Source organism: Aspergillus ochraceoroseus (genome assembly GCF_002846915.1).
Source record: "Aspergillus ochraceoroseus IBT 24754 chromosome Unknown P175scaffold_2, whole genome shotgun sequence".
In the NCBI taxonomy this organism is placed as follows: domain Eukaryota; kingdom Fungi; phylum Ascomycota; class Eurotiomycetes; order Eurotiales; family Aspergillaceae; genus Aspergillus; species Aspergillus ochraceoroseus.
Window position 1 is genome coordinate 1,790,750 of NW_024468477.1, and position 24,601 is coordinate 1,815,350.

General features: G+C 50.7%; 7 protein-coding genes across 7 annotated transcripts; 3 read left to right on the forward strand and 4 right to left on the reverse strand.

Moving 5' to 3' along the window:
- Nucleotides 1-154: 154 nt before the first annotated feature.
- Nucleotides 155-2,714, reverse strand: veA (sexual development activator VeA). Its single transcript, XM_040894548.1, has 2 exons — nt 2,345-2,714; nt 155-2,271 (listed from the first exon to the last, which is right to left on the reverse strand). Exons 1-2 carry the CDS (start codon nt 2,487-2,489, stop codon nt 638-640), a joined length of 1,779 nt encoding a protein of 592 aa, XP_040754125.1. The 5' UTR covers nt 2,490-2,714; the 3' UTR covers nt 155-637.
- A 2,843-nt stretch (nt 2,715-5,557) lies between these two features.
- Nucleotides 5,558-6,466, forward strand: P175DRAFT_0491163 (TMEM53 family protein; the record flags this gene model as incomplete). Its single annotated transcript, XM_040895826.1, has 1 exon — nt 5,558-6,466. The coding sequence occupies one exon, from the start codon at nt 5,558-5,560 to the stop codon at nt 6,464-6,466; it is 909 nt and encodes a 302-aa protein (XP_040754126.1).
- A 102-nt stretch (nt 6,467-6,568) lies between these two features.
- P175DRAFT_0143917 (uncharacterized protein) lies at nt 6,569-7,282 on the forward strand. Its single transcript, XM_040892423.1, has one exon. The coding sequence runs from the start codon at nt 6,671-6,673 to the stop codon at nt 7,160-7,162; it is 492 nt and encodes a 163-aa protein (XP_040754127.1). The 5' UTR covers nt 6,569-6,670; the 3' UTR covers nt 7,163-7,282.
- On the forward strand, nt 7,192-8,535 carry P175DRAFT_0514759 (putative DNA repair protein (Rad57)). The gene has a single exon (XM_040898821.1). It carries the CDS (start codon nt 7,403-7,405, stop codon nt 8,453-8,455), a length of 1,053 nt encoding a protein of 350 aa, XP_040754128.1. The 5' UTR covers nt 7,192-7,402; the 3' UTR covers nt 8,456-8,535.
- A 583-nt stretch (nt 8,536-9,118) lies between these two features.
- On the reverse strand, nt 9,119-11,356 carry P175DRAFT_0143971 (oleate delta-12 desaturase odeA). Its single transcript, XM_040892424.1, has 2 exons — nt 11,127-11,356; nt 9,119-11,025 (listed from the first exon to the last, which is right to left on the reverse strand). The coding sequence occupies exon 2, from the start codon at nt 10,993-10,995 to the stop codon at nt 9,532-9,534; it is 1,464 nt and encodes a 487-aa protein (XP_040754129.1). The 5' UTR covers nt 10,996-11,025; nt 11,127-11,356; the 3' UTR covers nt 9,119-9,531.
- A 967-nt stretch (nt 11,357-12,323) lies between these two features.
- Nucleotides 12,324-17,029, reverse strand: P175DRAFT_0499285 (putative TMEM1 family protein). Its single transcript, XM_040896697.1, has 4 exons — nt 16,884-17,029; nt 14,261-16,815; nt 13,124-14,203; nt 12,324-13,022 (listed from the first exon to the last, which is right to left on the reverse strand). The coding sequence occupies exons 1-4, from the start codon at nt 16,924-16,926 to the stop codon at nt 12,363-12,365; spliced, it is 4,338 nt and encodes a 1,445-aa protein (XP_040754130.1). The 5' UTR covers nt 16,927-17,029; the 3' UTR covers nt 12,324-12,362.
- A 204-nt stretch (nt 17,030-17,233) lies between these two features.
- Nucleotides 17,234-22,184, reverse strand: P175DRAFT_0499286 (putative membrane-tethered transcription factor (SPT23)). The gene is made up of 4 exons (XM_040896698.1): nt 21,308-22,184; nt 20,340-21,244; nt 17,798-20,264; nt 17,234-17,745 (listed from the first exon to the last, which is right to left on the reverse strand). The coding sequence occupies exons 1-4, from the start codon at nt 21,953-21,955 to the stop codon at nt 17,614-17,616; spliced, it is 4,152 nt and encodes a 1,383-aa protein (XP_040754131.1). The 5' UTR covers nt 21,956-22,184; the 3' UTR covers nt 17,234-17,613.
- Nucleotides 22,185-24,601: the final 2,417 nt, after the last annotated feature.

Below are 24,601 nucleotides of genomic sequence, written 5' to 3' on the forward strand. Positions count from 1 at the left end.
ATACCTCTCGGCCAGGCGCATTCTACACTAGAAGATCCCAATCTTAGGACCACGGACAGAGAATGAAGGATACCGAATCCCTTTCTAGCAGCTCATCATCCGAGGGGATTGCAGAGCTCATATCCAATTTTACTACTTGTAGGCAGGAGTGTTGGAAGAATTCAAGACATGGTGGTATTGCACAAATCTATCAGTTCACGTCACAGAACAAGATCGCTCTAAAATCACCCCGTCAGATCATAAAAAAGGTGAAGCCAGTCGGAAATCCAGTATTGGATTAAGTAGGAACGTCTTCAAAAAAAAAAAAAAAAGACACAGAAAAAAACCAGTCGTCCCGATTATAATCGGACAGTAACACCCGGGGAATATAACAGAGATAAAAGGTGGGAGAAAATATAAAAGTCAAAAACACATAATAAGAATCATATACAGGCAGTGAGAAGGTAATGGTATAAGGGTCGAAACTGTTTCTCGGAAACACACACACACACACACACACACCAAAAAGCCCATTGCTCCATGGGCTTCGATTTTGAATTCAGGGTAAGGGAAGACGCAAAATGCAGCGGACGCCGTTCCATACACCGGTAACCAGCCAGAGAGAGGTGGATGCCCATCAACTCCAAAAGCAACGAATCTACTGCATGGCCGGAGAAATTTTAGTAGCCATTCGTCCATTGGCCCGTTTGTAGGCCATCTGATCAGAGCTATCGAACAGTGCCGCTCTACTCCCGAATGAAGGTCTGCGCTGCATTCCGCCGGGATAAGACTCGCTATCTGGCCGCATGCCGTTGTACAGAGACCGCTCTTCGTGACCAAAGGACTCCTCATGGGTCCGTTTGGTCAGGGACTGTCCGGTTTCCCAAAGGAAGCTCTTGCCAGGACCTAAGTCATGGTAAGGGCTGGAGCCCAGGCTGCTGGGCGGGTGTGACGAGGTTGGAGTAAACTCGGTCGAAATGGATTTCAGAGGTGGGAGAGAAGTAACCTTATTGGACGGCGCCTGGGACCGAGGAGCTCCAGGCTGTCCGAGGGAATGAGGCCCGTCACCTCCTGGCATCGCAAGAGTGTTTGGCAGTCGCAGAGGGGGTAAGGCTGGTTTGTAACCAGGACGCTCGTTTGGCAGTCTTGGATGTGGGTAGGGGTAGCTTGAAGATGGTTCGTATTCGGGACCGGATGAAGAGTTCCTTGCGTGCGAAAATGACGGGCGAGGGGAGTATGTATTCGATGGCGCTGCTGCAGGCTGTGGAGTCCGCGACAACTGGGGGGCCGGATACTGGGTTTGAGTGGCCCCAAACGACAGGTGAGATTGATATGATGGAGTATGTGGTGGAGGTGCGGCCGCGGGGGCAGCCGGAGAGGGAGCAGGAGAGGGAGCAGAACCCGGAGAAGGTCCAGCAATGGGAGCAGAGGACATAGAAGCAGGGGCGGGCGCAGGAGGCAGAACAGGCGTACACGATGCCGCTGGAGCGGTAGTAGGAGTATGTGGCATGGGGCGTGAATAGGGTTGTGGGTTCTGATGAGGATATTCGGGACCCGAGGGTCGGCGCTGCGAGCCGTAAGGGTACGAATGGTCGACGGTGCTGATACTTGTCGAGCGCGGACGTTCCGGAGGGTTTGTGGCGTATGTGTCCGGGGTGGAATATCGGTCGGAGTGCCGGCTACTGTAGACTCTTTCTTCCTCGTATTCATAATCCTCGGCCCTTTTGTCTCCCCGACGTCTCATCCGCACATCTCGACGAATACGGACACGACAACCCTGCTCCGCAATCACACGGCTGAGCGACGTACTGGTGGTCAACCCTGGGAACTTCTTCGCGCTAAAGACCGTGAACGGAACCGAAACCACCTCCAGACGGAACTCCAAGAACGATTGAGGGGCCGAGATCTTGGATGGGATTGTGTTGGGAACGATGGACGCGCCCTCCGTTGCATCCTTGCTGTCCTTGGTTTCTTCATACAGGTGGAAGCTCAAGCGATACACACCTTCGTGTCTGACGGAAAGATCGGGGAAGATGAAGTATCCAGCTTGCGATGGTCGGTCCAGATATGCCACGCCAGCCACCGGCACACCAGTCAGAACCGGGCAGTTGGGGGCCGGGGCCAGTCGTCCCTGAGCGATCGGACGGGCAGTGTCCAAAGTGGCAAACAGAAAGAAATTAGCATTGTAGGCAAAGGTGATGTCGGTTTTATGTGAGTCGTCATTGGGGTCGGACTCGAAGATGCGCAATTCGACCACGGGCGGGGGATCAACGGGGCGACGGTCCGCAGATGCTATTTGGGGTTACGCCGTTAGTCTGAAGATAACATGACTTGGGGAGAGACCGATGGGATGCTGCGTGCGTACATTTCGCGCCGGCACCACAGGCTCTCGCGCGTTCAGGCTGTTGCATCACATTTAGTTTGTAGGTAATTTTCTTTCCCTCACGTGTGATCCGGGTGACGGAATGCTCCGTCTCGTTCATGGGCGCTGGGATAGATCTAGTAGCCATTTTTTTTTTTGACTCGGATTTCCCAAGCCTAACTTGACCAACTGATTGAAGTTAGCACGCGCGGGTCACGAAAGATATTCAGGCTGTGGTAACAGCTTCTGCGGGAGGGGAATCAGTCCAACATACTCAATAACTAGATCCATACAACAACAACAACAACAACAACAACAATATAAACTAGCACACTGTGATCCGATTCCCCGAGTCAAGAGGGACAGCTGGGAGAGGAGGGACGATGAGGGTGAAGGAGGAAGGTCAGACGATATATCGAACAGGAGAAATGAAAAGGAACCCGATCGACCCGTTTCGGAGGGACGGATGGAATAGGAAGGAGTCGTCGTAGTGAGTGGTAGGACACAGTCACAAATGGAGAGCCAGAGGGAAGGAGGGAATCTCTAAAGAAGAAGAAATCATGGCAATTCATCTACATATCAGACCAAGGTTCTTTTCACAAAGGTACAGATAATTATACTACGATCATTATTCATCGGATCCGTATCATAATGCTTGCATTACCGGAGTGGTGGGTGACAGAAAAGAAATCCAATAAACCAAGTGATTGGGTTCAGCCTTTGGAGAATTAAGTTTTGACCTCTTTTAGCTGGGAATCTTAAATACCCGGAATAGGAAGGACTTTAAACTAGGTCCGGATCCACTTCTGGGGCGTCATTCAAAGAGGATGAATGCTCATCGCAGTGTTTCGGGATGATTGCCTAAACCCAGCACACTGGATCGAGTGCATCTCCCAATAGCCCGGGAATGGGCAAGGTTGGTCAATGCTTGGGCTATCGGTCCGTCTGGCTGCGTTGCAGAACTCCACACATTTGAACTTGGGATATAATTCCACCAAGGTTTCAGATCCGTCTTTGGAAGTTGAAGACCTTTCATCCTCGGACCCGAGGACGAATATCCACTAACAATACATAACAGGTACACAGTACCACCCCCAAGGTACTCGGTAGTCTGTGCATCACGGAAAACAAATCTGGACCCCCCCCGATCGAAGGGAATCACAAACCCTCGCCGATCCTTACCCAATCCAGTAGGAGACTAAAAACCCGGTCTGCACCCCAACAGCCAGTTGTAACGCAAAGGGAGAGAAAATAAAATTGGACCCAGAGCCCAGGAGCCAGAATTCACTGTGGTGTGACCAGGGCATCCCCATGATTGGGTCATGCCTGTCAAAAGGAGCAGAGTGGGGTCTACATAACCCCGCTATTCCCTTATAGGAAAGATTCTTAGCCGACCGTCCAGGATAACCCTTCTCAGAACCTTCAACCTTCCAACAACCACATTATCGGATCTACCCGCATCCTACCCTACATACATCACTCAACCCAGAGAGACAGAGAGTACCTCCAAAAAGAACGAAATGCCACCGTCCCCAGGCTATCCCAAGGGACTCAGGCCCAGTGGGATGGCAATTGATCCGAATGGACAACAGAGAAGCAAATAAATTACCTACATCTGTAACTAACCTAATCGGGAGCCTTGAATCGAGAATCGAGACTCGAGAACCGGCCGAACCCATGAGTCATTCATGTTCCTTTGCCCCTCGACGATACACAAGGAGACGGACGATCCTCTGCACTTCCCGTGTGGAGTTTGTGTTTCCTGACTATTGAATGGGAACTTGGGAAGCACTGCACAGCTCTGCTCACTAACTGCAAATGCCCTAGTCCACCGTTATTCTTTGCATGACATCCGATGCGTTTCATTGACCATGTGATGCGTCGTAAAAGAAGCTGTCTCATCAAGCACCAGGCTATCACGACTTTTCCCTTGGCGACCGTTCGCCTGAAAGCAATCAATCTACGTACTGACGCCCCGACGCCGGAGGAGCTTAACGGTTTATTGGCACGATCAGCGACGACTCAAATATGATCCTCTGTTAGTGATGCATCTCCTTTCTATGTTCAAATCCCGGGATCCCGGGACCCCCCGGGGTTTAACTTCCCAGCCGTGAGGTCAGAGGCTTTGAGCTCACCGAATCCCATCTTTCTCGTGGCGCCCATTGGCTACGTAAATTGGCGCTGGGAATATCGCCTGGGCATCATCGAGATGGCGAAACCCGAGACTGTACGTACAAGTACATTACCGTACATCAGTCGCACCAGCAAGGGGTCCAAATAAACACCACCTTCCCTATAACCCTTATGGGCCCCATCCTCCCCTTTTGAGGGCCGTGCATCACGAATGAGATAGCAACAAGTCATGGATTCTAACTAATCTTGTAAAGGCTTATATCGAATCTATGTAAGCTAATAGACAGCTCACCAACTCAATTTACATGGTACTCCGCCGTATAAAGCTGTGTAGATGTTGGGTATATAACAACTTCCACTCCATATTATCAGGAATGAACATATCTCCTTGCCTGACACTTGATGGTGGCATGGTACTAGAGAGGAAAAGAAAGATGGTTCATTGCATAACGATAGACTTGCAAAGGTTCGTGATTTAGGTGAGCATCTAAGTCTTTTTTACTCCCAAGTTGGATTCCCTTCCCACAACACACACAGATATGTATATACTATATCTATCTATATATATATATATATATATATACTCCGTACTGAGCGTAGCGGTCAAGTCGCGGATACACCCCGGTTGAATGTGGCACGCTAGAAGTAGCATCTACGATCGATTCTCCACGGTTGTGGGTTGGTGACTGCGGGTTTGATATCCTGTGGAGCACGGGAGGGTTAGAATGTACTCCATGGTTTTTTTTCTTCTTCTCTCTCTCTCTCTCTCTCTTTTTTTTGTTATGTCCTCACTTTGCCTCTCGTAACGGAAGGGAGAGGAGACAAGGGGCAAAGCATATATTGTCCGAGCCTCCATATGGACTGCATGGTTCTTACCGGCTTAGGTGCATGCACCAAGTAGTCGTTCGTCTTGATTCTGGGACGCGATAATAATCACTTCCAGTTCCTCGGTCTGAAATCGCCATGTCAATGTGGGTTCCAAGTTTCCTCCATAGTTAACCCCCCCATCGCTTTGCTTTCGACTGGCTTTGCTCTCATCTTCTCCATCCTTTCGTCCTCCTAAGAGATCGTTCTGTGTCTGACATGCACCCCTTGCACCCGCTAGAGCCCGCGGGCGAGAACATCTGGCTGTACGAGCCTCCCAAAACCAAGGATACCGTTGTGCCCGATGGCGGCGGCCCGGCGCTTATTGTGCTCTGTACCTGGCTCGGAGGTGCGACTCCTCGCCGAATCAGCAAATATGTTGGCTATCATCGACAGACTTTTCCTCACGCTGCCATCCTGCTCATCACCACCAACATCATCGATATCACAGTGCGTCCGTCTCGCATGATCCGGACTCGCTTAGAGCCAGCTCGTCAAGCAATCCGCCGCATCGTGGGGGTGGATACTCGCGAGGATGCGAAAGACCCGAGCGGAGTGCTGCTACACATCTTCTCTCACGGCGGATGCAACATTGCGATTCAATTACTTCTCTCCATGCGGGATCCTGAGCATCGCAGCGGCATCCCCCGACTGCCTCTCCAAGGGATTATCTTTGATAGTTGTCCAGGAGACACGACATTTATGCGCAACTATCAAGCTAGTGTTTACTCCCTCCCTTCCGATGCGCTTCTCCTCCAGCTATTGGGCAGGGCTTTTCTCTTCCCGACGGTTGGGGTGATAACCGGACTTCAGAATCTGGGGATAACAAGCTCCATTGGGGCGATGCAGAAGCAACTGAATGATAGCGCGGTGATTTCCGCCCGCGTGCCCCGACTGTATCTGTTTTCCAAAGCGGACGAGACCATCCGTTGGGAGGAGGTGCAGGCGCATCTGGACGATGCGAAAGTCCGTGGATACCCGGTAGAAAGAGTCGCCTTCCACCAGAGTCCGCACTGCGCACTGATTGTCGAAGATGAGAAACGGTACTGGGGGGCAGTTCGACAGTTCTGGCGGGAGCGAATTTGGAAAGGGAACCCGATGACTGTGGCACGAGAGAGTAAATTATGACCGTGGCAGATTTATATACCTAATATATAATATTGAATTGGAATTTGTATACCCGATCGAGACATTCTGATTGGTCTATATCGGGACCCCACAGAATCTCACCCTGGGAGCTATTTTGGATTTCAATTCTGCTCTCTTTTTCGTCTTCTTCTTCTTCTTCTTCTTCTCCTCCTCCTCTCTTCATTCGCTTGTCCCTCCCTCTTCATGGATCTTTTATCCATCCTACCAGAGTTTGCCATAAAATCATACTCCCACATCCTCCCCCCACTCGAGAGAAGCAATATTAACACCGTCGACTTGATCTCCCTCGATACCCTCGAAATCGCGAAACGCGCTCACGTTCCTCCGGCAGACGTCCGTCGATTGTCCCACCATGTCATCAAAGCTTTACATCACGATGTCGGATTCGAAGAGAGCCCTGTTGCGGAGCAAGACGAACCCAGCGAACCCAGTTCGACCCTCAATTTCGACACCCCATTGATCCCCGGCCCACGGAATAAGCTTGATCTCTCGCAATGGTGTGCCATCAGCACCCTCGATCCCGCATTGGATGCCTTGCTGAATGGAGGAATCCCGGTTGGATATGTGACGGAAGTAACCGGTGAGAGGTATATCTTGCATACTGATTTAAAAAAAAAAAAAAAAAAAAAAAAAAAAAAACCTGCCGATGCTGTGGTTTGGTATGCCTGGGATTAGGTTGATGGTGACTGATGGATCGCTCGTAGCGGGAGTGGCAAGACGCAGTTCCTCCTCAGCTTGCTTTTGGCCGTGCAGCTTCCGGCACCCCGCGGCGCGGGAAAGAGCGCCGTATATATTTCGACGGAAGCGCCGTTGGCTACGACGCGGTTGTCTCAGCTCATTGAGTCTCATCCTTATCTGGCGGGTCTGGAGCGTGATCGTGCTCCGTCCCTGGAGAGGATTCTCTCTATCAATGCGATGGACCTCGAGAGCCAGGACCATATTCTCAACTATCAGCTACCGGTTGCGATTAAGCGGTATAATGTCGGGCTTGTGGTGATGGACTCGATTACGTCCAACTATCGAGCAGAGCATACCGCTCATAATCTTTCGGGCTTGTCGACGCGGTCCGGAGAGCTGGCGAAGCTGGGGCACATGTTACGGAATCTTGCCGTCACCGAGAATCTCGCCATCGTAGTTGCCAACCAAGTCTCCGATCGGTTCGACAGAGAAGAAGGCCCCTCGCTTTTTGCTCGCGTCGTGGACGGGACGCCTTCATCCTCACCTGCGACCCAACCACCACGAGAGTCAGGCGCCGCGTCGCCGCCGCCGCCGTTCCCGCAAGTGCGTCCACCAGACCGGGCCCATCTCGAGCTATCCCAGAGCACGCTGGCCATTCCACCCTTTAACCCTGTCTTTCCATCCTCGTCATCATCGCCCCAGCCCACGCAGGACGACCCGCAGCAGCCATTTGACGGGTCATACTTGGTGGGCAACCCAGTGCGCAATGGGATTCTCAGCCTGCAGCACCAGCAGCGCTTCTTCACCGGATGGGGGGACTCCCCGGAGCCTTTCATCTGTTCCACTCCGTCTCTGGGCTTTCAGAGATCAACAGCCAAGACACCTACCCTGGGTCTCGTCTGGTCGACGCAGATCGCCTGTCGAATTGCCCTCAAGAAGGAAGACTGGCCCGCTAGTCCGGCCCTGCCTGAAAGCGAAGCAGTCCATCCCGGGGGGGGGCGGGGAGGGGGGAACGCCGCACTATCACCGCCCTCGAACAACGCTCCATCCACAACGACAGCGAACTCTTCTTCTCACCTTCACTCCATCCCGCCACCGCCCCAGATGATCGAACGACCAGTTCGACGAACCATGAAGCTAGTCTTTTCGCCGTGGTCTGGAGGGTCTCCGCGCGGGGGGGGGATCCCGGACGAAGTGGACTTTGAGATTTGGAAGGGTGGGCTGAGGAATTGTTTGGATGATGACGGTACTGCTGCTACTGCTGCTACTGATCCTAATGATAATGAATAATAATGAATGTACTACTATACAATTCCTTGACTCTTGATCATGATACCGATAATGATACGATGAAACATGAAACATATACTACCTAAGAGAGAATCCATATAATAATAAATAAAAAAAAAAAAAAAAAAAAAAAAAAACAACTATATATCTATACCGCTATACAGAAACTTTCACTCTGGAAACCCAGTTCCAATACCTATTTAGACTATCATACTTTTTTTCCCTATCTAGATAGGTATGTAGATAGATAGGTAGGTAGGTAGGTACTATCTTTATAAAACTCTAGTGCTTGTCCCAGGTATATGTATGGATTCATCAAGCTCCTCTGTACTCCTCCTACATAGTACCTATTTATTTTATATAAGAAAGAAGAAAGTGGGTTTTGGCTTTCTGCGGATGCTCGGCCCCAGTGAGCCTAACCCCGCAACTTCACTCTCCTTTTTTGTGTATTTTATTTATTTATTCCCTTTTAAATTCTTCCTTTGATTTCTCTTCTTCTTCTTCTTCTTCTTCTTGTCCTCTATTTTTATTGCTCTCTTATTGCATTCTCTTCTCTTCATCACCCAGACATGATAATGCAAGATCTAACCTACATACGAAGTCTAGTCAAGATATCAAACTCAATCCAGAAAACAACAGTAATAACGAAATAAACTAACAAATTCTCTAATAACATAAAACCAGACATAGGCACACACAGATGCAGAAACAACTCCAGTCATCATCGTTTTATCAGGCAAAGAAGTGATCCATTATATCAAGAACAGACACAAAAAGTAACGTCTCTCCCACGTCTCCGTTGTACGCCTTGCACTCAAAAAAAAAAAAAAAACATGGGAACATGCAACTCGCAGCTGCTCTCTGATCTATGACGGGGAAGTATATCGTGGCCGTTTCGTTCCTGCGAGAGCACACCACGGGAGAGGAGAATAAATCATCGAGAAGGTTTAAAAAGCGCAAGAGATGAGAGAAATATTAAAAAAAAGGGGGGAGAGATTTAGAGAAAAAAAGAAAGAAAAGAAAAAAAGGCTCTCAAGCGTTCTATGTACTGATGTGTAAAACAGACATGGTGTACTCTATTTCGAGAGCTTGACGGGGGGGATTCCGATGCCATTGGTGTTGCGATAGAAGAGAACACCGGCGTTCTCGCCCTTGGTTCCCTCGGAAGGCTCGACCCAGTGGCACACCCGGGAGCTGGTCCACATGGCCTTGAAGAAGCCGGTCCATCCGGTGTGCGCCTCGGTGCGGTAGTGGGTGCCCATCACCTTTTGGATGGCCTCGCTGGCCTCATCGGCATGGTAGAAGGGGATGGTGCTAACGTAGTGGTGGAGGACATGGGTTTCAATGATGCCGTGCAAGATGTGGCGGCCAACAAAGCCAAAATCACGGTCGATAGTGGCAGCGGCACCGCGGGCAAAGTTCCAGTACTCGGGTTGGTAGTGAGGGAGAGTGGGGTCAGTGTGCTGCAGGTAAGTGATAGCAACTAGAAACAAGTTAGTTTTCAATCCCGGTGAGAATATCTGATTGAAGATTTGGAACTTACCCAGCCAGTGGTTCACCCAGACGTAAGGAATGCCGTACCACACGAGGAGGTTCATCCAGCCGTACTTGGAGCCAATGAGGTAGAGAATGGAAAGGACAATGGCCAGACCCAGGTCGCTGAGAATGATGAGCTTAGCATCCTTAGCCTCGTACAGAGGGCTGTTAGGGTTGAAATGGTTGACGCCGCCAAAGTAACCGTTGCGCTTTCCTTTTCCACGACCCTCGGGCTGGCGTTCGTGGTTGTTGTGGCCTGTGACGTTGGTTAAAAGGTACATGGGCCAGCCAAACAGCTGCTGGAGAACCAGATGACAGGCAGTGGCAATGGGGGTTTCCTCCATCAACTCGTGCAGCTCATAGATGGTCTTAGAGATACGAGAAGCATACTGGTCGCGAGTCTTGGGCACAAAGACCATGTCGCGGGCAATGTTACCGGTGGCCTTGTGGTGCTTGCCGTGAGAGATCTTCCAGGAGAAATACGGGACTAGCAGGGCAGAGTGACAGATCCAGCCAACGGTATCGTTCAGAACCTTGGAGGTAGAGAAAGCTTGGTGACCGCACTCGTGGGCCAGAACCCAGATTCCGGTAGCGACCAAACCCTGGACGACGGTATACAGAGCCCACAGGGCGACGCGAGCAGGGAACGAAGGCACGGTCTCGGGTGTCACATAGTTGTGAAAGAGGTAGAAAACGGCGGCCAAGATGGCAGCGTCCCGGAAGACATAGTACAAGCCGGTGGCGGCAGAGCGCTCGAAGCAATGGGCAGGAATGGCATCGCGGATCTGCTTGATGGTGAAATCGGGAATCTTGAATTCGTTGCCATAGGTGTCCAGCATCTTTCCGTTATTCTCCGCGTCGTCCGACATGGACGACAGCGAGGTTGAGGAGGGCGATTGGCGAGGAGTGCCCAGAGGCGAGACAGCGACAGAACTGGGAACAGAGCTATCTGTTCCGGGGTTGCGGTGAAGCGCAACCCGCTTGGGGATTGCCGTGGACGACATGATGGGAAAGTCTGACAACGGTAACAACTGCTGGAGAGGAAGGGGTTAGCGACTCTGCGAGAGAACTACTCGAGAGAGACCCAGGGACAAAAGGTCCGAATCACACGCTGAACGGCTGCAAGAGCACTTACCAATGGATTGATTAAGGTTTCAGGGTACACAGAATCTGACTGAGATCCTGATCTTCAGGATTGACTCCTGTCCTTGTTGTGGAAAGAATAAGTCCAAGGGGGGGGGAGAGAAAGGGAGGATGAAGAGGAAGAGGAAGGGAGGAGGAGGAGCGGAAGTGAAGAAAAACCCTGGCTGCCGAATTTGCCAGAAAGGCGTGTATTGGGGTGGTAATTGTTGTATTAGCTGAAATTAAGAAGGAATCGAGATGATTGGTTAAGAAGCTGTCGTTCTACCAGCAAGAATGATTGATATATGTATGTATATACGCCGATACGGAGTAGAAAAGAAAGCCATGTGAATAAAATACTATACCTTTCAATTTCAAGTACAATACAGAGACCAGACCTCACCGCCTCCTCTGGCCAATTAGATTGATCCAAACAGACAGAATGTCAGAAAATTGGTTCGTTCCTCAACAGTCTTGGATGAGAGGTTTATTTATCTGTACATATAGTTTTTTTTTTTTTTCAATCTCAGAGTACTAATCCAATAGCGATAACTATAACTATTATGTGGTTTCATGTGTGTAAATCGAGTACAGTATACAGATAGAAGATACATCAAGTCAATCACGAAAGTGGCTACACCTTCAACTCAATCGCCTCATTATCAACCTTTTTTTACTATAGAGTAAGTTCAAGAGTAACTTTAAGGTACATGGTAGAGGTTTTGTCTGGACCACAGCCACTTGCCACTTCTCCCTGTTTAGAGAGAGAGAGTATTGCAAATACGTCCAGAGTACAATTGTATACTAATACTGTACTGTATCTGTACTGTATCTGTACTGTATCTATACTGTATCTGTACTGTATCTGTACTGTATCTGTGTATCTGAGATTTACATGTGATCCAGAATGCCAACGGCATATTTTCCCTTCTTCTATAGATTTGAGTTTCAAGAATCACAAGTGGATTTTCCCTAGGTAAACTAATTAGTTAAGAATTATCGGAAGATGCCTTTCAACATGGCGTGACTCTGTTGTGTTTTTATCTCTCGAGGTAATTCTGTTGGGGGGTCTGGGATTCTGTTGAGATTTGTTGGGTCTGTTGTGGCGGGGGGTTTGCCCGTGGCCTATTGGGGAACCCAACCTCATATCTAGGTGAAGGGAAACTGGTAACTGAAATACCAATACCTATGATGGATCAATATATTCATCCATTATTATTATATATATTTTCGAATCCAAGAATGGTTTTTATACACGTCGTTCCGAATCAATTAACCACGCCCCCCCGTGTCCTCCCGTCGATAGACTGAGACTTACCGTCGTGCTGCGAAGATCTGGTAATACCTGTATGGTCTCGCCATGATTCCGGTAGTCGACCTCGCACGCAATCGGCCGGCGCTGAACGGGCGCTGACCCTGGTGTTGTCACCGCTGGGACCCCCGCCACCGTGGCCGCGATCGTGGTCGACGGCGACGGCGACTGCGTACTGGTACCCGGGGATACAAAACTTCGGATCTCTAGTCCCGGAAGAAGTAAATGCCCAGCCTTCTGTGGTAGTAACATGATAGCAAATGTTTTGCTTTCGCCTTCGCTGGCCGTAAAGTTCCCGCGCCGTCGACCGCCCACCATCCATAGTTCGGGATTGGCGTGTAGCTCGTACGAGAATTCGAGCGGTCCTCCGGCTTGATCGCGCTGATCGGGTGAGCACCAGCGGCGCGTGTGGGAGAGGCGGAGTTCAGCGGTGATGGTTTGACCCACCGCGGCGTGTCTGGGTTGCGCCTCTGGCAGATTAGTGAGCCGTAGTTCAGCGGTGTGGACTACCTGGATCTCGGGAATGTCCACAGGGATGATGATCATGTGGCGCTGTGCCTGGGAGGGCTCTTTAGGAAGCGTGAGAATCGGATGGTCCTATTCTGCATGTTTAATCCTCTGACTTCAAATACATAGAGAAAGGAGCGGGAAAAGAAAAAAAAAAAACAAAAAAAAAAAAAAAAAACAAAAATCCTTACGCTATGCCACTCCTTGAGCCAGGTTCTTAATCCATCCATGGGCTCCATTAATGCGCTCAGCAGGTTCTCCCACCGAACAGCTGCATAGGACAAGAGTTCGATCTCGCGAACAAGTCCAATGACTTCCATCTCCGATGTCGATAGCTGCGTGCGGAAGGCATCGACAATATGCGAAGTCAGTAAGGTGGTATACTGTGCATATTCACTGGCCGAGATGCTTGCTTTGAACGTCTTCTCCACTGTATCCAAACACTCGTCGTCGATGCACGTAAAATCAACACTAAGGCGGAGAGAACGTCTCGATCCCGGAGAAACGATGCTGTCTTCGCGCGGTTGAATCTTGTAGAGCAGTGAGGCGGGCTGCTTGGGAAATACGCGCATCGCGACTTTCTCCCCGACGTTCGACTGTACCTGGTAGACATCGGAGCTGGGGATACTGCATTTCGACAGCCAAAGCGGGATCATCGTAGCTGGACTGATGGTGAATCGAGAGAAGAGTACATTCTGTTTAAAGACATCCTGCACATTGACACTGATCGGAAGCGCCGAGACAATGGTATGCGCCGAGGAGTAAGCGAACTGTCCTTGATCCGTCTCATAAGTAACTTCTGCCCTTGCAGACAGCGTCGGTGGGTGCTCCTCGACCGTGTACGGAACCCGGAACCGAACACGCGAGTTGCGCCCTAGCTGGTTGAATTCAATATTCCCGGTCTCCCCGTTTGCTTGGATCTTGACCTCACCCTCTACCACCTCTGCTTCTGCAATCCGGAGTCGAAGCCCGGCCGTGGCCGGCCGCACGCGGAGAGTGCCCGCCCTGATGTCGTTCCAACCGCTGTTGAGTTCCAGCTCTAGCGTGCGCATGCCCTCCAGGTTGACTAGGCGAGGCGATTCGATCTTTGCCTGTAGGCCCTCCGGGGGCGGGTAGCAGTAGATGTATGACCGGGTGTCCCCTTCTTCTGCGTCGACAGATTCCCTGAATCCAACTGGTAGAGTTAGATGTTTTCCAACGCTTAAAGTGAAAAGGATGTTGCCTGCTCGCATTTCCACACGATCAACAAAATATTTCCCATGAAGCATTGTCTATCAAGTTTGTTAGATAGCCCGATAAAAGAAAAATCAAAGAAAAGTGATACATACCGATGAATCGACCAAAATTTTGGTTGACGAAGACTTGACAGTCGTTTTGGTTAGTGCTTCAATCCAATGCTCGCTACTTTGGGAGCTATCGCTAACAAGTCGAATTTTGATCGAATCGATATCAATTCGCTTTCCTAGAAGGAATCGTAGATAGAGCTGTAGCTGGAATCCATCCCTGTCTTTATAATGAAGAATCGCGGGCTTCACGTGTAGGTCGGCAAAGAAATCGGTCAAAGAAGCAGAAACCTCCTTCTGCAACGCACTTGAAGCCTGGAATAACTCCTCAACATACTCAGAGACTAGCGCCTCTTCAGCAAAGATCGAAGATGCATCAATGGTTTTCTGGCGGCTTGATAACTGAGACTGCGTATGCGCAGCGTACTTTGCCAGCAGGCGGAGCATCATCCGTACATACTCCTCGGTCCGTTCCAATTCCTTAAGGCACCGTGCGTACATTTCGAGCATTACTCCTTCGAGAACACTCCAGTGCTTGTTGCCGTAGAATGGAGCAATCTGATGGAAATACGAAGCTGCAGCACCGTAATCACTCTGCCGGAATCGTAAAAGAGCCATATCAGCCAGGGCCATCTGCGTCGAATATATGCGGTTGGCTGCGATATGGTGTCGGAACATTCGATCCGTAAGCTCCTCATAATGTGAACGGAAAGACTTCCTGGAAGCAAGAGCAGCCTTGAGAGCAGGCAAGTCGATACCGCGGAGAGAATGGCGGGCTTCCGGCTCTTGTGTTGGCCGTGGGGCCTCATCATCAAGAGAAACTTCGGCCATGTTTCCTGAATCCGAGTTCCTATCGTCGAAGAGAAGACCCATATCCGACCACTTTTCCTGCCATCCGCATCGACCAGCAATTTCTTCAAGGAGTCTTCGGGCCATCAATAGCAATTCACCTCTCCCGGAAGCCAGCTGCTCAGAGCCCGTTTTAGGGGTAAGTTTCGGCCCTTCGTAGCCGGGTCGCGCATGAACAGAAGAGAGGCCGTCGGTGGATATCATCTCCGAAGTCATTGGACGAGATTGTCGAGATGTAGGCGTGGTAATAAGCGAACTTGTGCGTTTCGGGATGTCCTGTGGTTTTGTATCTGCGCCGGCTTCCCCAGCATGTAAAGAAGACTCGGGCAGCGTCAGAGCTGGGGTAAAGGTTTGGGCTAGAATCTGGGATGCAGCGGCATACGCCCAAGATGACACAAGATTGCTGATAATCTCCGACTTTGCAGCATTGTCCTCCTTAACCAGACCGATTTCCAAGTCAGATCTAAGCGTTCGCGCGGCGAGACCGATGAACTCAGTCGCCCGCTCACAGACTTCGCCGAGCAGCATCAAGTCTTCCGGTTTCTTGTCACTCTTAGCCAACCTCCGGCTTGTTTCTGTCTCGTCCCCAGCCAGCGAGGGTGCCCTTGAAGCCCTGAGGAGCAGGGTTAGCTGTCGAGAGAAGACATAGGTTCGGAAATCAAAAATGGATATATTGCTGGCCAGAATCATCTCCCGGTAGGACTTCCGTGCCGGGTCTATGGGGAAGTCCACTGCATCAATTTCCGGGACTGGGACCAGCTCTCCATCCCCACCCTCCGTTTGCGTCGGTTCTACCGGAGTATCAAGTGCAGCTTTAGCCTTCTCCTGCCAGTCCCGACTGTGCATTAAGAAAGCATTCCCATGCTGTTCACTAGAGCCCTCCAACTGCTCGTGAATAGCGGTATCCAGTCCCACAGCCAGCTCGTCATACCCTAGCAGCGCGTCTTCAAAGAGTCCAACATTCTCAAAGCCCCTCGCGAGACCCTCCTTGAGTATGAAGAACGTGCAGAAGTTCCAACCCGGCAAACTCCGCTGAGAATCCTTTTCCTTGATATCCTCCTCGTACTGAGCCACACGGAGATCGAACGATGCCAAAATCCCATTTTTCATCTTCTCCACAAAATCCTCAATCTGATCCGCCATATCAGGAGAAGGTCTCTGGGGGGGACTCTCCGGCTTCGGAAGCCGCAGCTGCGCAACCCGATCCACAGCAGACTTCGAAGATCCGTTAAAATCTGCCTTTACCTTCTCCAGCACCGTTGTGGTTGTGCGACCCCATTTCGAAGTCGGTGCTGCCTTCTCCGTCCCATCTCCGTCCTGGACTACATGCAGAATGAGCCACTCGAACGCGTCGTGCTTCTCCTGGCTACTGATAGCCGTGGTAGTAGTAGTAGCAGCAGTGTTAGATGTTGACGACGAGCCATGTGACTTGATCCAATCCCGGAGTGCCTTGCGCGCTGTGTTCTTGTAGGTGTCATTATCGTCGCACCGGAGGATGTAGATCTTAAGGTATGGGGTTTGCCGCAAGCCTGGGATTTGGTGGCGACGATGCGTTACGGCGCCTCGAGCGGTGTCGCTGGAGGATTTGCGCTCGTCTGCATCCTGTTTGGCGGGGATGAACCCGATGCGGAGCGACTCGATAGATCGAACGGGGCGGGTGGGAGATTTCCAGTGGAGATTCTTGAGCGGTAGTTTGTTTGCGATGGCAGGCTGGACGGACGAAAAGAGCCCCGAGGGATCAGTATATTCAACTAGAGAGAAGAGACAATCTAGCTGTGAGCAAAAGGTGTCCTGTGTTGTATGGGGTCGGGTGGATTACCGGTGACACTGTTTGAGCCAGCCTGGGGTGAAGGGTCCATCATTCCCGGGCACTATTCAGGGGGGAACTGGCTGCTCCTTGAGAGCATGCCTCTACAGCAGTCTGGAATAGAATTGTCTATTCTGATGTGCTGTGAAAGGGGGAGGAAGAGGAAGAGGAAGAGTCAAAGTCCCCAGTGACGATCGTATGGGCGAACTGTTTGGTGGACGACGACCGCCTTCTCCGCGTTGTCTCTTGGCAGGGGACTTCCATCATCAAAGGTAAAAAACTACTGAGAAAAAAACTACACCAAAGCACTCGATAGATAATAATATTAAAAGGCACATCAACTATTCCTAAAGCTCTATCTAAAAAAAAAAAAAAAATATCGTGGCATTATGTACAATGACCGCCCTCTCAATCTCAATCGAAATGTCCCCTACGCATGGTTGCGTTCATAAAGAAAGAGGGAGAAACCCGCTGAAGCACGCACAGGGAAGCTCTCTCTGTACAAGTATCCCGGAAACACATAACCCTCCTCGGGAAAAAAAAAAAAAGAAAAGAAAAAAGAAACAGGGGACAGAAATTGAAGGTAGAATAGATGTGTGAATAAATGGTCGTATGCCGTCATTATACGCAAGAGAAAATTCCGAACAAACGAAAGACACATGCCTTGTGTGTATAGCCACTTCCGAAGACGCACAACGCCCCAGCTGAAAAGCAAGTCAAACAAGATCAGATGCAAATGGGGCTAAGTGCCGATATCCAACGCGCGCTGCGCATAACGGGTTTTAACCAACTCGTAGACATTAGAGAACTCCTGCGATATCCCTGGAATGTAGCTTCGAACCCATGCAAAAATCACCAGAAGCAAGAGAGGAATCTGGACTTGGTTAGCAATAAACCTAAAACAACTAAACCATACCGGTACTTACCCAAATGAAATACAGATTCCGATCACTAGCGAGACCTTTCATTCGGCGCGCCTGTTGCTCTCGAAGATGCTTTTGTTGCTCACGAGAGATGGCGTTTCGACCGATTCGGATGTCCTTGAGGTCTTCGCTCTCCCGAGTAGACACGGCTCTAGAAGAGCTGGCCTGTGCCTCAAAATGGTGGTCAACAACCGCCTCAGCCGCAGCTTGCAGCATGCTGGATTTCTTGACCCGTCTCGCCTCCTCGTTTTCCTGATGTGGATATAGCTCCTCGTAAGAAGGAAGTTCGGTAGTGTTGGGGGCTAAATTTCCTGTTAGCATATCCCACCAGCCATCCTTGTTACCACGGGAGGATGCTGGGCGGTGTGGAACGAGGTTGGTAATGCGACGCATCATGGGATGTGCTTGGTAATCTGGCAAAGCCGGCATAGGCGGCAAGGCTGGGAGGTTGGGGAGATTAGGGAATGCATTCGCGACACTCTGCTGGAATTGATTGATTTGAGCTTGGAGTTGGTTTCGCCAGGCGACGAGAGCGACAGGAGGGGAAAACGGGCGTGTGTCGTCCGCCGGCGCAGTTGGCTCGGGTGTCGCAAGCGGTGCGGGTGCATCGTGGTGGATGCTGGATCTGCGTGACACGGTATAAACCAGTTCATCCTGGTCATCCTCGCTGTCGTCCGAATCATCTACAGCGTGGTCGAAAGAGCCCGATGCTGAGGAAGACTCCCACATGGAGTGAAGCGACGCGGAGCTGCTATGCCGGCGTCGGGAGGAGGTCAATGACCCAACGCTGCGCGAGCGGTAGTGACGTGCGGGAACCAAGGCTGCCTGGTGAGCAGAGAGTGTAGTGGCAAGGTCCGCTGGAGTAAAGCCCCGGATGCTCCGGGCATTGGGACTTGCTCCTGCAAGACGGAGCCTGTGGACAATGTGGGCATGACCATTCAAAGCAGCATGGTGCATCGGCGTGTTTCCGGTGCTATCTTGCACATCGGGATTCGCACCTCGAGCAAGAAGCCCGGCCACAAATCGTGTCAAACCTAGAGAAGATGCAAAGTGAAGGAGGGTCTGGCCGGTGACGGAACGAGTATTATACCTCGGCGGTCGTGGGTTATCGTCCAGGTCGATAAATTCCAGGTAAGTTAACATCCTTGAGTCCATATCACTCAATTTGCCTTGCGACTCCAGTCCAGGAACCTGCCTTTGGTGGCCGCCAGAAGACCCTTGAAAGTCCTTCTGGAGACCGAAGGCCCCTTTGAGGTCACTGCCCATGATTTGTTGAGCGGTTTGGAACGCATCCGCCTGGCTCCCAAGTTTCTGCCCCAGAATCCCAAGGGCCAGACGGTACATTTGCAGCTCGCGATCGTCCACATATCGAAAATACTGCCGCTGCTTCGGTACCAATGGCTGGGCCTGCTGTAGGGAATTAAAAGTGGGGTGCTCGTGCTTGAAAACCACAGCCACCAACCCAGGTTGGATGGCTGGCGGAGTTAAACAGTTCAGACACTTGTCGCCCCAGAAGGTCGTCGTTGTAGCGAGGGTGTCGCCAAAGACAACCTCCATGCCAGGGTAAAAGCCACTGCCCAAGAGAGTGACCTCTGTTCCGCCAGTGATAGAGCCCTCAGCGGGAACTAGTTTGTGGATCACCGACGGTAGCCGGTTTCCTGCATTAGTGAGAGGCGGCCACATCGGTGTTGTCGGCTGAGGGCCAATAGAAAGGCTTATATTCTGCTCTTGGAGGCTGTTCCTGGCAGATCCACCTGGTGTTCCGGGGCGACTGGGCTGTGCCGAGTTAGGCGCAGACATTAATTGCTGCTGAATAAAATGATCCAAGTTCTGTTGCTGCAAACTTGTGAAGAATGGATTGGAATCCCCGCTAGTGGGAGTTGGCGGACCCTTCGTAAACTGACCGGCCATGGCGGACGAGGTCACAAAAGGTCTCTCGGCTGGCGACGTAAAGCCCCGGCCACCAGGGAACGGAGCTTCGCCGTTGGTGGCCCCAGCAGATGGCTGTCCAGGCTCCAGTTTGGTCATGGTTAGCTCCGAAGGCAGTCTGCCCGAGTTACTATGCTTTCGTCGTTTGCTGGTGGGACCTTGGAAGTCGTTTGGGGACGCCTGTCGCGACAGGCTGCGCGAAGTCTGTGAGGTTGATGAGACAGTCACCGAATTGGCAGAAGAGCTGGAGGGGTGCTGGTATTGTGAATTGAATCTTTGCTGTAGGCCTTGCAAGTCGGTTGCTGAGGGTGACTGGATCGACTGTTGTGGTGAGCCGGCCATTTTCCCAGTATCAAGACTCGGACCTGATGGGAATACACCAACACCCGGAAGTTCGGTACCATCAGGTAAAGACGGAGAGGGGCCAGGGGCAGGAGGAGCGGGGGGTACGTGGGTTTTGTGATCATCTGTAATCATAATGGAGTTTGTAATTGCTTGGGCGATCACATTGTCCTTGTAATCCTTGACAGTGAATATGACCCTACAAGCCGAGGGGGTATGCCGTTAGTGATATCTCCAGGAGGGTCTACGCTAGTCAATTCAGGGGTATACATACTGGAACCCAAGTTTCTCATTCTGGTGCCTACAATAGCAGGCGATCCGCATCGGTAGCTCCACCTGCATTGCCCCTGCGGGAAGAACAGGCACCTGTGCTTCACTCTGTCCAGGAGTCGCGGTTTTGGACGGCTCGGTCCAATCCTTGATCTCGTTGGTATTAAAGACGATCACACGCTTGTCTTCATCCTTTTGAAACAACTCATCCTCTTCCGGCTTCCGCTGTTTCTTTCGAAATGCGCGCTTCCGCTCCCGCTGTATGCAACCAGTGCAGATCTTCACTTCTGCGCCGTCCAAAGGTTTTTCGTCTTCCTGCGACTCATCCTGAGCATGTGGGGAAGCGCTAGGAGAGCGGTATCGGCCCCCCCCTCTCGCCTTCGCGAAAGCTTTTTGTAGCTTTTCCTGGTCCTGCATTGCACTTGTGCAGAAGAGACTGGTATACAGTTCGGCCGTGTCGGGGGAACGTTCCGTAGCCGGTGGAGCGAGAAATTTAGGTTTCGAAATGGTGTGGCTGGGCAAACGTAACTTTTTCACTCCAGGAGGTAACGGATATAGCGTCAACCTAATAGGGATCTGGGTTTCCACACGCGATTTGAGGGAGGTGGGGTGAACGGTTAAAATGTGACGTTTGGATGATTCCGGTTCGATGTGACTCGGGACAGGAGAAAGCGCGAAGTTGATATTAAAAGGAAGGCCATTGGGTCTGAGGTTCAGGTTAGAGTTTAGAGGAGAACCGCCGTTCATGTTGATACCACCAAAACTTTCTTCGAGGAAGGCCGACGGGGATTGCCCACCCCATGGACTCAAAGGGGACTTCACTTGAGTAGGCATTTTGGCGACCGAGAATGGGGAAGGAGCATCCTTGGGGTTATGGGAGAAGAACGGAGCTGCGGTTTGGGAGATTCGCTTTTCGGGTAGTCAGTAAAATGGGGTCAAATTATCAAGCGAAGGGCCTGCCCTGCAACTCACCGGGGAAGCAGATTTTCGTTTCATAGAGCCGTGCGCGCCCCGCAACTGCGGCCTCGAACTTTTCTGGGCCCTTGGCTGTGGCAGCGGGGTCGAAGCGGCCATTAGAGGGCTCGGACTGCTGGCAGCACTTTCAAAGTCAAAGGCAGCATCCATGGCCTTGTTACTCGATTCGAGGTCGGTGTCTGCGGGATAGGCGCTTTCCATGTTCGGCAGTGAAGGGTCAAAGCCAAATAGAGACTCTTCCTTCACATGTCCAAATTCGGGGTTCATCCAATCATCGGAGGTATATCCAAAAGGGATAACTGTATTTTCGCTGTGAACAGCAGAGGCAGAGGAGGCGACGGATGAGTCCCGAAGATGGTTTCGAGGCGATTCAGAACTTGAGCTCGGGCTAGAGTTATCTGAGGATTCCGCTGGGGAATCGGAGGCTAACACCTCGGGGCGTCGTAAGGTGTCTTGTCCCTGATACGAGCGCTTCAGGGACAACTCCGAGGGCGAGAGACACGAGGGTTCTGATTCTGTGACAGTACGGGATGATGCGGCCCGGGTGAACAGATCATCGAAGTCTTGACCAGCATTTTCAGACGATAACTGCAGCCTCGTGGAGTCCAAAAAGTCCATATCGGTATCTTGATAAGGGTTCACCATGTCGTCGTCCACGACGATCGGGTCCAGGGCAGAAAATGTAGGAGATGAGGTTGGTCCCATCCTCATGACTCTCTGGCGGAAGCACGAAGGACCAAGGGAGACAGGCCAGCAACAACTCCCTCAAGAGCCGTTCGACCAACTCCCGAATTTCAAGAAGTGAATCTCCACGATAAAAGATGCCGACCGGTTCGGTTACCTGGGAGGAGAGGGTGGTGAGGGGGGGGGGGGGAGAAACGAAACGAAACCCGTCGAGGTAATCAGATTGGTCAGGAGACGATTTTCACGGGCGCACTGAGTCGGTATCAAACGGTAAACAGTAACAATGGCCTTCGACTACTACCATGAGGCGTCCAGAGTCGACGGGTCGCCGGATCGACGATAATAACGGGGGGGGGGGGAGGAGGAGGAGGAGAGGAGATGTTTCTCGTGGTGTCTGGGGAAGGAGTGAGCTGTTTGTTGGGGAGGGGAGTCTGGTAATGGTAATGGCGGAGAACAGAGGCGCGGCAGAGAGAGGGTGGAATTTGGAAAAGGGAGGAAAAGGAAAACGTAGGGCGGCGAATAATTCCAGGCGCAGAAATTTAAGAAGTACCTCCTAGTAGTAGAGGGAGTCCAATGGATATGAAAAAAACAAGACTCGGTGAATTAGAGAATGATGATACTGTCAGTTCTATCTTCTCAATTTCTACTCTTCTTCTTCTTCTTCTCTTCTCTTCTCTCTCGCTTTTTCCCCTGAGGAATAGAACAAATATGACGGGAAAGCAAGAAGAACGCGGTGAGAACACGCTAGGCCTAATTGGGAGGGTCTCTCTAGTTAGGTTGCTGGATTTTGATTGGTTATTCTCAGTCCATCGCATTTTTGTCCCTACCTGGAGTTGGAAGAAACCTGGAAGACTCCTACCTAAACTATCTATATTCAGTATCTAGGTAAGCAAGATAGTTAAAGGAATCTCATCATTATGCATCTCTCCTGCATACTTCGGTTCCCTATCACCCTTTGGTGACACCTTCCGCGAGTCCATGCCAGGATATCCTCTTCTACAACGAATCATGGACCACCTCAAACCACGAGTCTTGCCGTCCCTGATCGTCACTTCAGGGTACACAGTAGATACTTGTGCTTTGGCCGATCAGGATTCAATCCGACTGCAGGATCGTGATTCTGCACCGTGTGGTATTGGGAAATCCGGGATCGTCCACAGCTTATTCTGTCATAGTCATACTCTTCGATAAAGCTCAGGGCTTCAGCGCATACCGAACAAGTGAAGAGCCTCTTAGATCGCCCCTTTCGCAATCATTCCAAGTTTCGATGATAATTGGGTCTCCAATCCCTTGGGCCTTCACCGTAATCTGGCCGCTGCTCGGGATCTACATTCCTCCAACTGTCATACGAGAGTGGACCATTCTTGTTCCAATGCGACCAAGGGTTTTCTTTGGCTCGAATCCACTCATCTGGCGTCTATGCTCGTACATAGGAAACTAGCCGTCCTTAGGTAAAGCATGAAAGGTTTGGGTGACCAGCAAATCCCAGCCTCGGAGGCGCAAATTCTCAGTCAAGACCTTCATATTTAACAAATTGTGCATCCCACTGTCCAGTAATCCGCCCCTGAAGCATTAAGCGAATATGTGCGAGGCGCATGTACTTAGGGTACATCCAGAGATCTAATAGATACACTAGGTAGTACTACCTACGGAGTAGTACTAGACTGTGCTGTACATTCATACAACCTTCCAAGTTACCAATATTAACTACCCGGTAAAGTCTCTGGCTACTTCATATCAACGTCTTGCGTTGGTCTTGCTGTTGCTACATAGGTTGCTCAATTGGGCGGCAGACTGCTATAGTATAATATACCTTGGATAACTTACATTTATCACCCCTCCAGATCATGATGGGCTGGTTGACATTCATTTCCCCTGGGGGAATTTGGGCCCAATAGCAGATTAGAGCGTTCCTCCAGCATGCCATGAAAACTATGAAAGGGTCTAGCCGAAGATACTGGGATTCAGTGGATTTGGACCGATTCAGCGTTTGTGGAAGCATTCGAGGTAGAGACAGGCGAGCGTTCGCGGTAATTTCGTGATGAGGAAAAGACAGAGAGCATAGTTGAAGTAAGGGCGACTGTACCACCTACCTCATAGATCTGCGCCCCTATTCAACTATTGTGTCGAATATTGGGCGACTCGGACTCTTACCTTGTATGATATAATATCTTATACGAGACATAATTGAGTCGATGGCTCGGCACAGCGCTTTGACCCGGGTGTTTCAGTATGATACCAGTCTGCCTCCATTCAACTAGTCCGTAGAAACACCAAAGCGACGATACATATGTCGGTGCTCAGAAGGCTCAGCTTCCTGACTTGTCACAATCAATATGAAATGCCTCCAATTCAGGTACGGGTGTATGTAGTAGTAAACAAGGTTCGAGCTGCAACATCAATCACAGTCCCACCTGTGTTGGCGCCGACTTTATTAAGAGTCTACCTACTCCGTACTCCGGAATTAGATTCCCCTCATCGACTAACAGGTAAGGGTCAATTAAATGACTTGTTCTATGTCGGACGACGGCGCTTCCTAGAATCACTAGAAATACCCAACTGCGTTAGCTTCATCCGTACCCGCATGAATCATTTTCTAGATATGAT

What these genes read in the sequence shown, in the direction of transcription:
- P175DRAFT_0143917 (XM_040892423.1), top strand. Translation starts at nt 6,671, where the DNA reads ATGGATCTTTTATCCATCCTACCAGAGTTTGCCATAAAATCATACTCC.
- veA (XM_040894548.1), bottom strand. Translation starts at nt 2,489, where the DNA reads ATGGCTACTAGATCTATCCCAGCGCCCATGAACGAGACGGAGCATTCC. An exon ending in CTGTGGTGCCGGCGCGAAAT is followed by an intron (nt 2,272 to 2,344) that starts GTACGCACGCAG and finishes AACCCCAAATAG; the next exon opens with CATCTGCGGACCGTCGCCCC.
- P175DRAFT_0499285 (XM_040896697.1), bottom strand. Translation starts at nt 16,926, where the DNA reads ATGATGGACCCTTCACCCCAGGCTGGCTCAAACAGTGTCACCG. An exon ending in TGGCTCAAACAGTGTCACCG is followed by an intron (nt 16,816 to 16,883) that starts GTAATCCACCCG and finishes TCTTCTCTCTAG; the next exon opens with TTGAATATACTGATCCCTCG. An exon ending in AAATTTTGGTCGATTCATCG is followed by an intron (nt 14,204 to 14,260) that starts GTATGTATCACT and finishes CAAACTTGATAG; the next exon opens with ACAATGCTTCATGGGAAATA.
- P175DRAFT_0514759 (XM_040898821.1), top strand. Translation starts at nt 7,403, where the DNA reads ATGGACCTCGAGAGCCAGGACCATATTCTCAACTATCAGCTACCGGTT.
- P175DRAFT_0499286 (XM_040896698.1), bottom strand. Translation starts at nt 21,955, where the DNA reads ATGGTGAACCCTTATCAAGATACCGATATGGACTTTTTGGACTCCACG. An exon ending in AACGAAAATCTGCTTCCCCG is followed by an intron (nt 21,245 to 21,307) that starts GTGAGTTGCAGG and finishes CTACCCGAAAAG; the next exon opens with CGAATCTCCCAAACCGCAGC. An exon ending in AATGAGAAACTTGGGTTCCA is followed by an intron (nt 20,265 to 20,339) that starts GTATGTATACCC and finishes CTCGGCTTGTAG; the next exon opens with GGTCATATTCACTGTCAAGG.
- P175DRAFT_0143971 (XM_040892424.1), bottom strand. Translation starts at nt 10,995, where the DNA reads ATGTCGTCCACGGCAATCCCCAAGCGGGTTGCGCTTCACCGCAACCCC.